Source organism: Nannospalax galili, unplaced genomic scaffold (genome assembly GCF_000622305.1).
Source record: "Nannospalax galili isolate Female #2095 unplaced genomic scaffold, S.galili_v1.0 scaffold63, whole genome shotgun sequence".
NCBI lineage: Eukaryota > Metazoa > Chordata > Mammalia > Rodentia > Spalacidae > Nannospalax > Nannospalax galili.
The window spans coordinates 10,378,135-10,392,224 of record NW_008355272.1 but is presented as its reverse complement, the minus strand read 5'-3'; the positions used below and the strand labels follow the sequence as shown (position 1 = coordinate 10,392,224).

At 45.3% G+C, this 14,090-nt stretch overlaps 1 protein-coding gene across 1 annotated transcript in view; it reads left to right on the top strand.

Annotated features, from left to right (window-relative positions):
* The first annotated feature begins 246 nt into the window (after window positions 1-246).
* Window positions 247-14,090, top strand: part of Fam169b (family with sequence similarity 169 member B) — a 79,552-nt gene continuing 65,708 nt past the window's right edge. Inside the window, exons 1-3 of the mRNA XM_029555686.1 lie at window positions 247-312; window positions 3,836-3,966; window positions 7,064-7,163. Of these exons, the coding sequence (XP_029411546.1) occupies window positions 297-312; window positions 3,836-3,966; window positions 7,064-7,163 (247 nt within the window). The 5' untranslated portion in view covers window positions 247-296. The remainder of the gene's footprint in view (window positions 313-3,835; window positions 3,967-7,063; window positions 7,164-14,090) is intronic.

Below are 14,090 nucleotides of genomic sequence, written 5' to 3'. Positions count from 1 at the left end.
GGGCCCAGGCTGCTGGGTACCCTGGTGTTTGGCTTGGTGGCTACACTTCCCAGGGGACTTGAGTCTGCAGCCAGCCTCAGGTCTTTAAAACAGAACTGAGTGTGGGTGTCACTTTTGTTGTTGTTAAGCATTGCCACCCTCAATGGTTTGTCCCTGTGGTGTGATGTCTAGGCCTGTTAATTTATGTTCCCTGATGACCCTGGGCAACAGGAGGCAGATCCCACTCCCAAGATAAGCAGGCTGGGTGGTGTCTAGCTGATTCTAGCAAGCTTTGGTTTCTTGGGAAGAACTTGGTCATGTGGCTTCCCACAGGTATGCAGAAGGATCTGGTGAACATTCCAATAAATTAAGAAAAACGAGTACGTGGAGTGCGTCAACCCAGGTACCACCGCCTGCTACAGGCTTGTCTTCATGGAAGCTGGATTCAGGAGCTACCCCAGGAACACCAGCTTAAGGAGCGTGAGATCTTACCTGGATTTTTGCTCTCTGCTGCTGTCCCTGTGTTTCAGGAAAGATGCTGGTCAGACTGGACTATCAGTCTTCTTTGGGGAGCTGGGGTCAAGAGTTGACCAGAAAAGGATTATCTACCAGCCCTATAGGGGAAACTGACACTGTGTTCATCAGGTTTGCAGGGCTAGCCACCCACTCAGAGCCACCAGGCTGGAGGCCTGGCTCCCAGGGGCAGGGAAGGGGGCCTAACACTGCCAAGAGGTGCCTGGCATCCTTTCTGGTCGTTGTGTGGTCAGGACAAATGTCATGAATGTGTTTTGCTTGGCCCCCATCATGACATCATTTCCCCTGCAGTTTAGAACCCCTCAAAGAACTCACGGGTGGTATCCCCAGAACATCCACTGAAATAAATAGATTCAGTGGAAATCACGGTATAACATCCACCCACATTTCCTAAGTGCTTCCTATGGAAAAGGCATGGGGATGGATGGGTCTTTGTGGTAGGGCGAGAGGGGACCTGAGTTATGCTTCACAAGCCCTGGCCTCTTTCATTGTTTATAGGTTAGGAGGTGAGTGCTATTAAAGACAAAGCTGAGGGATAAGTTGAGGATAGGTGGGCAGTAGAATAGAAAGTTGGCCAAATCATTTTGATCCCTGTCCTAGGTTGACGTGGCACTTGAACGTAGGGCTCAGTGACCCATCGAGTCCTTGCTCTTGGTATTTGGGGTTTGAGAAAGGTCCTGGGGAGTGTTGGTGACTCTGATGAGGCTGGAGAGTGAGGGGGCGGGGCAGAAGGAGTTATGAGAGTAGTGGGTGCTCCACTATAGAGTGAAAATCACTTATTTTTTATGTGTATGGATGTATTGCCTGCATGTATGTAAGTACACCTGTGTCATGCAGTGCCTTCAGAGGACAAAAGAGGGCGTTGAATTCCCTGGAACTGGAGTTATGGATGGTTGTGAGCTGCCATGTGGGTGCTGGGATTAGAACCCAGGTCATCTGCAAGAACAGCCTTTGCTCTTAACCACTGAGCCATCTCTCCAGCCCCGAGATCACTGATTTAAATGACTGAAGCACTAGCATAATCTGAATGCTTTACACAGAGTTTGAAATCAGACAGGCCTAGGTTCTTGCTTGTTGCTTTCTCTTACTAGGTACACCGTGTCCTTATGAGGACTCACTTTCCTTCTCTGTAAATTGGGAGCAAAAAGGATACAGTGAAAGACAGTGTGGATACTCAACAGTCATTTGGCAGCTGGAACCCACAGAAAGTTGGCTGTTATTGTTAATTCTAAGAGGTGGTGGGTGGAGAATAAGTGGGTAGAAGACAGGTGGGTGGGATGGTGAAGCCAGAGGCTCTGATGGGAAGCTAAGGCCTTGAATTAAGTGCAGGATGGCCATGAAGACACAAAGTCAGGCTGAATTTGTCTCTGTGACAGATTTGAAGCGGTCTCCAGGTAAGGAGTTTGATGTTGTTTGGGTCCATCTGGCTTCTGTGCCAGGTGTGGGACCTGGGCTTCCTTGAGTCCATGTTTTTGTTTGTAGAGGACACCAAAGTGTGTGCCTTCTTCAGCAACAGGAGATCTTTGCTATGTAGACTCACCATCTTTTTACATGGGGATTCCAGAGTTTGCTTATCCATCGCCACTAAAGAAATCAGCAGCTCTTCCCGCTCGAAATCTGCTGATGCTCAAGTTCCTTACAAAATGGCATGTTTGCATGTGCCCTGTGCACATCTTCCTGGATGCTCTTGTCTCTAGGTGACTTAGGATTCCTAATACAGTTAAATGCCATGGGCCTTTGTTACACTTTATTGTTTAGGGAGTAGTGACAAAGAAGAAACGTGTCTGCATGTGTCTGATGCAGTCTCAGTTTTTTCCCAACATTTTCAGTCTGTGGTTGGTTGGATCCACGGATGCAGAGCCCACAGATAGGGACATTGTCTGTTTTCACTCAGCTATGGACAATCTGTGTATCCATGATGTTTGCACACCGGGCCTAAGTGTTGGGTGGATGGAAGACCATCGCTCTTGGCAGCCTGTATATGCCTTTGAGCTTTGCCTTCTAGTAGTTAATTGGCAGAGGTAAAATTCCTCCTGGGCAAGCTGAGTAATCTAGAGGCTTCAATTTTTGCTGCCAACAGCATCTCTGATTCTGAGACAGGCTTCCAGAACAAGGACACTCTTGAGAGAAGGATTGGATGTTGAGATTCCACTGGGGCTCAAAACCGGACTGCATGTCCAGACTAATCTTTGTGAGGAGGAGACACAGGTGGATAAGGAGGAGGTGGGGAGAAGTAGGAGTGGAAGGAAAGGGGGAGAGGAGAAAGGGGCCAGGAAGGGTAAAAAGCTTTAGAGGCAAATAAAAGATAGAGGTGGAGTGTGGCCCACAGAAGGGGCACAGAATTCCCTCTGCACTTGTGGACATGCCAACCAGAAGACAGGTGGCATTTTTGTTTATAGTGCCCAAGAATTGGATGCTATCAATTTGTATGATTATTCCAGGGTATCAATTTCTTTCAAAGGTGTAATAGGAATGGTTTGCTGAGGGCAAGTTGTAGAATACCTTGAATTAGTTTCCTTGAAAATGAATGTAGGGATAGGCTTTCTTCCAGTTCCGATAAGTCACTGCACTCAGTCTTTACTGGAGTAGCCCAGTAACAGGGAGAACTGGCAGAATCTTGGGCAGTTGTATATTAAATATAATCTGGAAAAACAATAACTGAAGCTGGCTTGTGACAAGGGAGCTGAAGTTCTAGCCAGCTCTTCTTAGCTTGTGCCCATCCCTGAGTGGACCACGGAGAATGACATTCTTAGAAAGTCATTCAGTTGTTTGGGTGTATGAATGGGCAGTTTTTGAAACAGTTTAAGAGGGACAGGTGAACATAATTTAATGTGTTTTTTTTTGGACTTTTTGTGTGTGTGCTTGTTTGTGTGCTTTCATATTGGTGCAAGGATGGATCTTTGTGTGCTCATGTACACATGTGTGTGGAGACCAGAGGTCAGCCTCAGGTATCTTTCCTCAAGTGCCATCTACTGTCTGCCTTGTTTTATGAGACAAAGCCTCTTGTGGGCCTGGAGGTTGTGATTAGGGAAGGTGGCCTGACCAGAAAGTTCCAGGGAACTTTCCTGCCCCTGCCCACCAAGCCTGGGATTACAAACTTGGCTTTTAATATGTAGATTTTAGGGATTGAATTTAGGTCCTTATGCTCGCATGACAAGCACTTTTACCAACTGAGCCATCTCCCTAGCCCTGAACATAATTTTTAGGTAAGTTAATTCCTTAAAACAAAACAAAATGAAAAAAAAAAAAACTTGAAGAAATAATTAACTTATCCTTTAATGACAATCAAGGTAATGTCACCCCTGCCTGTTTTCTCCTGCAGAGGCTTACCCTGTGGATATCCTGGAGGACAGCCCTGAGGGCCACCAGGCAGCGGCACAGGCTTACTATGATTCACTAAGGGAAAGAGCTCCCACTGCGGCAGAGATTTTCCCTCTTCCCACTGGGGAGCAGGTATGTCTGATCTTCCTTGGAGGAGAGCTCTGTCCTGTCTAATTCAGAAAGTAGAATGTTATAGAAAGAATGTCTCAGATTTAGAACAAAAACAAGAAACTTCTTGAGGAATACTAAAATAATTCTATTTGGATGCAGAAGGAACCCTTATCTGGGACTCTGGAATCCTGAGTGTGAGTCCTGGTTGTACCAGGCAGAGGGCCACATGACCTGTGGGAATCCCATATCTATCGCTTAGCTGTGTGGCCTGAGCAAGTGTCTTATTCTTTCTGGTCTTGATAGTCTTATATCTAAAATTGGGCTACTGTGAGGATTAAATGAGATAGTGTATTTAATGCCTGACTGGACCTTTGTTTCCTTATTTGTAAAGTGAGGGGAGTGACTCATCTCTAAGGTTTGATTCAGTTCTAATACAATTTTTGACATTGATAAGATTCTGTGTATGTGACTAGGGACTGGAAGAGGATAGGGAGAACTGAAAACTTTGTTGGGTAAAACTTAAAATTGTGTTGTATGTGTATGCATACTCAGGCATATGAGTATGTTTGGGTACATGTATGTGCACATGTACATGTGGCCAGAGGACACATTCCGGGCTTGTTTCTCAGGATCTATCCACCTTGTTTTTTGAGACAAGGTCTTTCACTGGCCTGGTGCTCACAATTAGGCTAAGGTGACTGGCCAGAAAGCCCTGGGTATCTGTCTGTCTCTGCCTCCCCAGTGCTAGGACTATTAGCATGCTTCACCACATCTGTCTTTTTACATGGGTTCTGGGGCACAAACTCAGGTCCTCCTGCTTGCCAGGTGAGTACTTACCAGACTGAGCTATTTCCCCAGCCCCAACTGTGTTCCTTCTAAGACTTTTTTCACTACCCCATATGAATCATGGGCAGTACCTACATCAGTCACTATCTTTTAGATTTGAGGTTGATCCATTGAAAGAGACAAAAATTTGTTTCAGATGTGTAAGATCTCACTCCTACCAGAAATTGTTGTGATCTCTGTCAGACAGAGATGGTGAAGGAAACATGGTCTGATTGTTCTAGAGTGAATGGTTTGTACAGTTATAAACTGTAGTTTCCTTGAGGTTTTGGAGATGGTAGCTTATAACTAAGTCATTATTACAAGAATCCACCTCCCATGGATGACTTCAGGGTGTTATACTGCGGCAGGAGCTTGCTGTCCTCACATGCTTTCAGCACCCTCCAGTGGCCCTAAGGCAGAAAGGCACAAGATTCCATTAGGTAAGGCACTTAGTAAGCTGAAGGAAGTCTGCACTGAGGCCCTGGATGGAGGGTGGGAGGTAGGGAGTAATCTGAGAAGGGGGGTGAAATATAAGAGCTAGCCCCAAGGTTTATTAGGATGAAGTTTCTGCAGTCTGCTCCTAACTGCACGCATATTTAAGGATCACTTTATTGAAAAAACAGTACTATAGCTTTTGTACAATGAGGGAATAAAATCAGTTATTAATAACACATACAACAGTTAAATGATATTAAGTTGTTTTAAGAGGATGGAAATGCTGAGATGATTGCACATGTTCTTGCTTCTCCCCTTAAAAGAAAGACGTTACATAAACGCCATCACTTGGTTTCCTGCCATTTCAGTGTGCGTGGAGGCTGAGGCAGGGGCAGGGCCTGCCGTTTGGTACACTGATGTAAGGAAGGTGCTGGACCTCCTCACAGCATTCCCAGCATTGCTGGCCCCTTTGTAACCAGAGGTTCTCAAACTAAAAAAGACAAGGAGGTGGTTTGAGGAGGTAGTATATCTTGACTTTTCTTTCTTTTCATAATTAACTTTTTTTTCCAGTCCTGAAATTGTCCTGTCACATTTAAAACATAATACTTACTGATTCCTCTGGTTATAAAACAGTACATATATTTGGGAAATATGATAAAGGACAGAGGGGAACATAGGCATATGGCTAACTATTGCAAACATGTTGATGTTCTTTTTGATTTTCTGTATGCATTGTTTTTTGAGATGGTGTCCGACTATGCAAGCCAGACTGTCTTCAAACTTGCAATCCTCCTGCCTCATCCTCCCAAGTGCTTTGATTTTTGCCTGCTTTTCAAAACATGGGTGAAATTGTTTTTTGAGCACTATGTCTAAGATAAGCATCTTTCCAGGTTGACACAATGCTCTATAAACTTGGTGTTTAATGCCGTAGTAACAGTCATCATGTAGATGAGCCAAGCTTCACAAAACCTTGGAGACCCTTGAGGAGCCTTCATTAAAGTCAGTCCAAAACAGGGCAGTACCAAGATGTTTGCTGGCCCCGGAACTTTCCAAGAAGCAGTTCTCTGTAACCGTGGGGGTCTGCTGTAAACTTTTACAAGAACCTGCCTACCTAGCTTGGCAGACACATTCTTTTCTAATTTTCTTTTATTCTCAGTTTTCAAAACAGTTTTGCTAATGGAATGTAGTCACCTTTTGTGTTGAAGGCTGGGAGCAAAGGGCTTGATGGCTCCAAAGAAGGCTTCGAATGTGGTACTTGGAGATAGTCCCAGTGCTATAGTCTCTCGTTCCTTTCACCTATAAGCAAATAGGTGCCCTAAACTGAGCCAACATCTCCACTCCAGGGCTGTAAGGAGACAGGGCTGAGCCTGGTGGGCTCAGATACGGTGTACATTTTAAAGACACTTTCAGAGATAGAGCCAGGGTCACAGACAGCAGGAGCCTGGGCTCTTTGCTGCTGAGTGACTGCTAGGAGGACAGAGGAGGCCGTGAGAGGTGGTGTGAGGCTCTCTGCTTTGTAGGAGGCCCAGGGAGGGCCAGGATTGAGAAAGCTGAGGAAGTGGGAGTCACATGGAAGGGAAAGAGGCCCTAAGCCCTAAGGGTGCTTGATAGTAGAACAGTTGTTTGATCTGTACTCGGCTAAATGGACAGGTGATTATAGGAAGCGGTTGTTGGTGGGAGACAGGAGAACAATCTTTGCCAAATTAAGATGTCTGAGATTTCCATCTTTGTGTTGTTCCTGATACCTTGCTAATTTAACCTCACTTTTAACAGTGTTCTTTCAGAGTACCATACTACGTAATTGCCTTGGTGTAATGAAAAAGAAAAATGGTGATTTTGTTTATTTTTTTTTCTTTAGGTTAAACTTGAAACTTCATCTCTTTGTTTCTGCACTGTGTACCGTGATGAACCTCAACATAAAATACTGGTTTTGGTTAGTCCCCAAGACACAAAGACAGGTTGGTAGTTACTAATGGGTGGTGGTGGTGGTGGTGTGTGTGTGTGTGTGTGTGTGTGTGTGTGTGTGTGTATGTGTGTGTGTGTGTGTGTGTTCAGTGCTGAGGATGAAACACATTACCTTGCACATGCTAGGCAAACACTGCCACTGAATCACACCCATAGCCCTGGGTTTTAAAACCAGAAATCTTGACTATGTGGCGTGTAATGCATGGGGCCGAATGCTTAGGAAATGATAGTGGCGCTTAGACATTGAATTTGCTTATTATTTTCAGCTTTTAGGGACCCAGTGATACATTCTTATTTCTGTTCATTGGTACCTTTGTACTTGCCAGACACTGCCCAGAGTAGCCCTATACTTAGAACTGCTTCTGGGAATAGCACTTGTTATCTCTATTAACTGTAGCTCACAGAACTGCATGCACCATGTGGGGCAATGTTGTTGGGGCATTACCATGATCCTGTGGAATGAAGGAGGCACATTCTCATCCTCCAAATACAGAGGAATAGGAGGGCTTCAGAATGGTCAAGTGAGTTGCCTCAGGCCACCCAGCTAGAACATGGGAGTGTTCGTTTTTTTCCAAGGTGGTGACTGGGTGGGCGTTCTGTTTCTGGTGGTGACGTTTGTGCCATCTGTGACTCATTCTTCCTCCACTGCATTATGAATAGTCCTTGTGGTACTCCCTGGAGTGAGTCCTCTGGAGAGAGACACAGTCATATTCATCTGCATCTCAGGCAGAGACCTGGGGGCTGCTGCAGTGAGCAGATGAGGTGGGGAGGAGAAAGCTGCTTGGTGTGCCTGAGCCCAGAGCACCAGCCAGCTGAAGGAAGGCACCTTGCTTCTAACCTGATGGGTGCTCCATTGAAACATAATTCTATGTAGCAATTTTCTCTTTTGTCGTGTTTTATGTATTTTACAGATTTCTTATGATCATGTATTGTTTTCCAGTAAGAAGTAATAACAGTATACTGATAATAAACTTTTCTACTAGTTAGTCCTCTGTAAATGATGACATTTTGGGATTATTTTCAAAGGGGGACGGTGCTTCAACTCTGTACCTCCCCTGGAGAAACAGTTCTTTTCTTGTCACCTCAGTGTCTGCTCGGGATTTGTGCTCAGAGGGTTTTTTTTCTTCTTGGTGTCACAAGACCCAAAGTGACATCTTTGGGGAAAGCTGTTTAGAAACACGAAAAACTGTTCTTCATGCCTTCCTTCTCTCTAAACATGAAACAGAAGTGCACTTAGTTAGCTGCCTGCGAGTTTGGGGTGTGTTGTTAAAGCCTCCTTGTTGCTCCAAGGATGGTGACGGCTGAGATTTGTGTGAGAACTTTCTGATCAAAGTCGGGGTGCCTCCTCTTCTCTCCATTCAGCGGAGCCTTGGCTCCCATGATCAGAGGGCCTGTGATAACCCCAGGCCTTTGATACTACATTGGTTTTCAATTCCACTACCAGGTGAGTAGAGTTCATAAGAGCCCCTTAATACAAAGGTTCTCAAAACCCCTGAAAAAGATTGTTTACTCATTTTAAGACAATGCCTAAATATCAGCAGCCCCCACCCCCTTTAGGCATTTAACAAGAATCTGGTTATAGGTCTTTAAATACATAATGTAAACATATGACTGCTTTTAGAAATCTGCTTCCCATTTGCATTGGACTTAATTTTAATTTTTTTTAAAGGAATGTACCATAATGTGTATTCATAAGCTCCAGGAAATCTCACTATGGACCCGTGCTCATATTTGAGTGCTTTAAATCAAGTGTCTGAATGCTGCTGGCGTGGACTCCATTGTTGCTTGCTGTGAGTACTCATGAGTCCAGAGAAGCACTCACATATTCTTGTAGTTCATATAGAAAGAAGGCGTCTTGAGTTCTTTACAGAACACATCACATATCTTGGGGCTTGAGACTTGTAGACCTTACAGCACGGAACAATCTTCACAGCTGTGGCCAGAATGTCACCCCCGTGCTTAGCCGTGTCTGTGGAAAAGAGAATCGCTTGTTCTTATGCCATTCTCTTTGAGTTGTTGGTGAAGGTAGGACATGCTTAGATGTGTATTTCAGGAATCAGAAGCTGTTTGATCAGCCCTGTGTATGAGTTAATTATTGATAACTGTGTGTGAGTTAATTATTGATAAGCAGGTTGACTCCATTACAGTAACTTCCGATAACTCTGTAAGCAAATGAAAAACATCCTGGAATGGTGAATTCCCCTGTGCCAAGCAGTTGATGCTTATGGCATCCTGCTCAGATTCAAGGGATGAAGCAGTTCTCTTGAGGTGACTTCAGAAGCAGGCACTCTTGCCCCTGATTGACTGCAAAGCGGTTGGTTTATGTTCCCTGAGGGGACATGGCTCAATGGCACCCAGCAGCCTCCCTTCCTAGGTGGCCCCAAATTTCCCAAAGGCTTTACATTTTATATGTTTTCTCCTTGTTTTATTTTCCTCATTTGTCAATTATTAATTGATCTCAAGTGTTTACAGAGATTAGAAAATAACTTCTCTTGCCAAATATGACCTTTTCTCATCTTCTGTATTAAATTCAAACAGGTCCTCCTAGCCTCCAAGATTGCCAGCACTGGTGACCTTTGTTTTTCCCATTTCTTCCTGTGTTCTGCATATATAATAAGAACCTGGACTTGGGTGTCAGGTAAAACTACAGGCAATCTTAGTTATGCCAACTGCCTGGGTGTGTCAGATGGGCTATTTGGCCTTTCTGAGCATCAGGTTTGATATTTGCAAAATGGGAACATCTTATGTTTCCCAGGGTGTTTGTGAGAATGAAATGACTTATGGCAGAAAATTTGATGTGTTGGGACCATCCGGGCAGAGAACAGGCCTGCAGTCAGCAGGGTTCCCATATTGCACTATTACAAACCTTGGCTTACTCTGACTCCTCCTTTGCATGTTCATCCTGTTGGAAAAACAAGATTTCAGAGTGAGAGGCTCATTTGTTAATTTCTGGCCAAACTCTAGGAGCTGAAATAAGTGTCTCCAATAAATTCTGATTGCCACACCACAGGCATTCTAGTCTGATTTGGAGCTATACTAACTATAAGAAGGTTGTTCCTGTTGGGTAAGTGCCTTGTCCTTGATCCAAAAGCACCAGGTGATCAGGGGTAGGCTGGGCAGTCATGTGACCTTCCTGGGTAAAAACAGCTGTTTTCCTTCTTGGGGGTACAATGGGTACTGGTAGAGAGGGGAGGTACCAGGAGGCAGCAGTGATCTGGAGCTGCTAGAAGGGATAATAGGATTCTTAATGGCCCATTTTGTCAGTCAGCCCATGTCTAATCAAACAGTGTTTATCCATGGAGTGCTGGGTGGATGAAGAGAGGGCTGGAAACCTTCTGAGCAATCCCTGAAGAGGCCAGGCTACAGAGAAGGAATTTGAGGGTCCAAAACTCATGGTTGGGGCTTGGGAGATAACTCAGGGGTTAAGAGTGCTTGCTGTGTAATCATGGGGACTGGAGTCTGAATCCTAGCACTCATGTAACAAGCTGGGTGCCCCACAAATGCCTGTAACTCCAACTTGAAAGGATCTCATACTCCCTTCTAGCTTCTACATGTATGTACATACACATACACACACACACACACACACACACACACACCCCACAAACAAACAGATGAACAAACAACCCAAAGCTGGTTGTTGAAAGTGTGCTGAGATCCCTAGGCTAGGGCTTCCCAAGATGATTTTTGGTGCTGCAGCTGCTTTTCAGAAGGAGAAAAGTGACCATTTTGGAACCATTCTATTTTAATTTTAATGATCTCAATATCCAACTCTATCATTTCCATTTCCTGAGACCATGTCTTTAATGCTTGAATAACTATTAATCCCACTTTAAAACACAGGGTATGGGAACTGGAAAGATGCCTAAGTGGTTAAGAGCACTGGCTGCTCTTCCAGAGGACCCAAGTTAGATACCCTGTACCCACATGGCGGCTAACAACTGTCCATAACTCCAGTTTCAGGGGATCTGACACCATCTCCTGGCCTCCACAGGTTTTGCACGACATGGGTGTACTTATATACATGCAGGCAAAACACTCATGCACATAAAAACAACAAAAAATTAATTAAAGGATAAAAAGGGGTAGGCCTCCTAGCCAAATACCCTTAGCTAGGTCATAATGCTTATATTTGTAAGATTTACTTAAAACTATTTATTTATCATTTTTACTTTGTGTGTATAAGTTTATTGCCTGCATGTATGTAAGTGTACCCAGGTTGTACAATGCCAGAGGAGGACAGAAGAGGGTGTTGGATTCCCTGGAACTGAAGTTAGGATGGTTGTTAGCTGCCATGTGTTAATGACTGAGCCATCTCTCTAGCCCCAAGATTTACTTTTATCCTTATAGCAAATGATGCCATATTGGTAGCTGGACTGATGAAAAGACAGATGGTATACAGATATGTCAGTCATGACATCATGGTACTTTGGAAGCTCTCACCATGAACCCCTGGGTGGTCTGTTCCATTTCAGGAAAACTTAGACTATTAGAACATGACTTATTGATATGCCTACATGTCTCCTTATTGGCCCGGTGCCTCCCACACCTTACCATCCAGGTAGTTGGTGGGTGTGACTTCTGCACCGCATGGCTCTTCTCAGGTTTGAGGTTATCCTTTTTTGTTTAAGTAAGATGACTTGTCTCTCATTCACTGTTATTTCTTCTGTGATGTTTTATCTTCAAAGTGTATGACATGATAACTGCATGTAACCTTTTAGAGACCTGCCTGATGGCTTCCCAAGGCTACTGCATCACTTGATCTTTGTAGTCTGTTCCTGACTTTTCATGCTCTTGGGAAGAACAGGCTTCAGCCTCATGATTGTGTTCTCAGGTTCTGACTGCTGGGGGATAAATTTTCTGAGTCTGGACCTGCTTGCTTTTCCACTGAAAATGGCCTTCTGTGACTATTGGGTGTCTACTTCTTTGGGGTTCTGCCCTCCCAAGTCTACAGCCTCTCCAAGAAGCAAGCCTTGCTTTCTTTCCCCCTCTCCTTCCATCCCTCCTCCCTCTCTCCTTCCGTCCCTCCTCCCTCTCTCCTTCCGTTCCTCCTCCCTCTCTCCTTCTGTCCCTCCTCCCTCTCTCCTTCCGTTCCTCCCTCCTTTCTTTCCCTCTCTTTCCCTCCCTTGCTTCCTTCTTTCCTTCTTTTTAAATTTTTGTGTGTGTTTATGTGTATGAGTTTGGATGTACATATGTCACAACACATGCATGGAGGTCAGAGGACAGCCTTGGGTGTCACTATTTATCTTCCACCTTGTTTGAGGCAAGGTCCCTTTGTTGTTCACCACTGTGTACACAGGCTAGCTGGCCCATGAGCTCCTAGGGAGTCTCCTGTCTCTGCCGTCCATCTCACCTGCCCCCCGCCCAAGGAGTGCCATAGCCTGCATCCTTGAGTGCTTCCTTAGCTTATTCAGTCTTCTGACCCTCCCATCCAGGGTCATACAGGGTCTTTTGAGGCCCGAGGATTGGTTCTTGCTGATGGGACATAACCTTTCCTTCTTTACACAGTCACATCTTTTAAACAGAGGACGCTTTCAAATGGCCGGCCTCTCTGTGACTGCTGGGATCACATCACTGTTGCCCTCCTCAGGAAACTTAGTGATTGTCTTCTTAGATTTTATTTTTTTTAGCTCTCTTTTTGACAATATTTGTTTGTTACACCTTTATTTTTCATCCTAAAACAGAGTGGCTAGATGATCATCAGTTAGGGCAAAGACTGTCCCAGAGGCTAATAAAAGATGACACACTGTAATTGAGTTGTGTGAAAGAGACACGATGCTACAGTGCTATAGAAGTTTCTGGAATAAGATGATATTGCTGGGAGTAAGCAGGGGAGCCATGGGTTTTCTTGGCAGGAATGTGGCAGCTAGGTTGAAATATGGAGTGTAAGCACTGAGAAGATGCCTGCTGTCCATTTCCTCAGCCCTCTGTCTCTGTCTCATGGTGCCAGGCCCAATGGTGGCACCTGTCCCTCATGCTCACAGAGACTACTGGATCCAGTTCCCTGTAAGGCTGGGGGCTTGGGCCTTTAGCAAGACTCACTCCTGAGCTTGCTCCAAAGCAACTCCCCACCATGTGCCAGGAATTTCAGCAGTCCATTTTGTTGTTGTTTTGAGACAAGGTCTCCCTGTAGCCCCAGCTGACCCGGAACTTGAGCAGGCCAGCCTCAATCTCACAGAGATCTGTTTGCCTCTGCCTCCCAATTGCCGGGATTAAACACATGCACCACCAGGCCCGGGTCCAGACCATTTTCTGGCAGATTCCAGATTTCTGTTCAGTTGTCCTGTTCCCTTGCTGAAAGGGAGGGAGACGGGAATACAGAGATGAAGAGATGCCTGGTGATATTATAGAGGGTAGGGCAGGGGTCCTGGCTCTGACTCTATAGTGCTCAGCAGATTGCCTTGGGGGTGATTGGGAAGAAAGCTGGATATTGGCAGGAACCAGAGTGTTGGTCCTTGGAGGCTGCTGTGAGTTGGCCTGGCACAGCTGGGAGAAGCAGTGGAAGGAGAGCAGGTGGGGCCGATGCAGGGTGAAGATGGAGGAGCCTTTAGTCTGGCCTGGTGCTGGTGCTAACTATACTTGGTTATTTAGGAGAAAGAATGTAGTGTGAGGTCAACTGGGGTCTCTGTTGACGTCGTCTGTGGGGAAGCAGCAGCAGAAGGAAGGGTCTGAACCTGAGTCCTCTCCAGAGTGGGACTCTGTGTCTCTTCAGGGTGGTGTGCGTCAGCTTGCAACTATTTATGGATTAATGTTGTGGCCCCAGTCATTTCCTGTCCGTTATAATTGATCGTAAGTTCTCTGAAGGCAGGAGATGCCACTCTGATCTAGCTCTGCTAGGTGACCATCTTCCCCAGGGGATACTTGACAAGTACTCCTGAGCTCCCTACCCAGGGAGCTGGGGGGACACAGTGGCAGCTCAG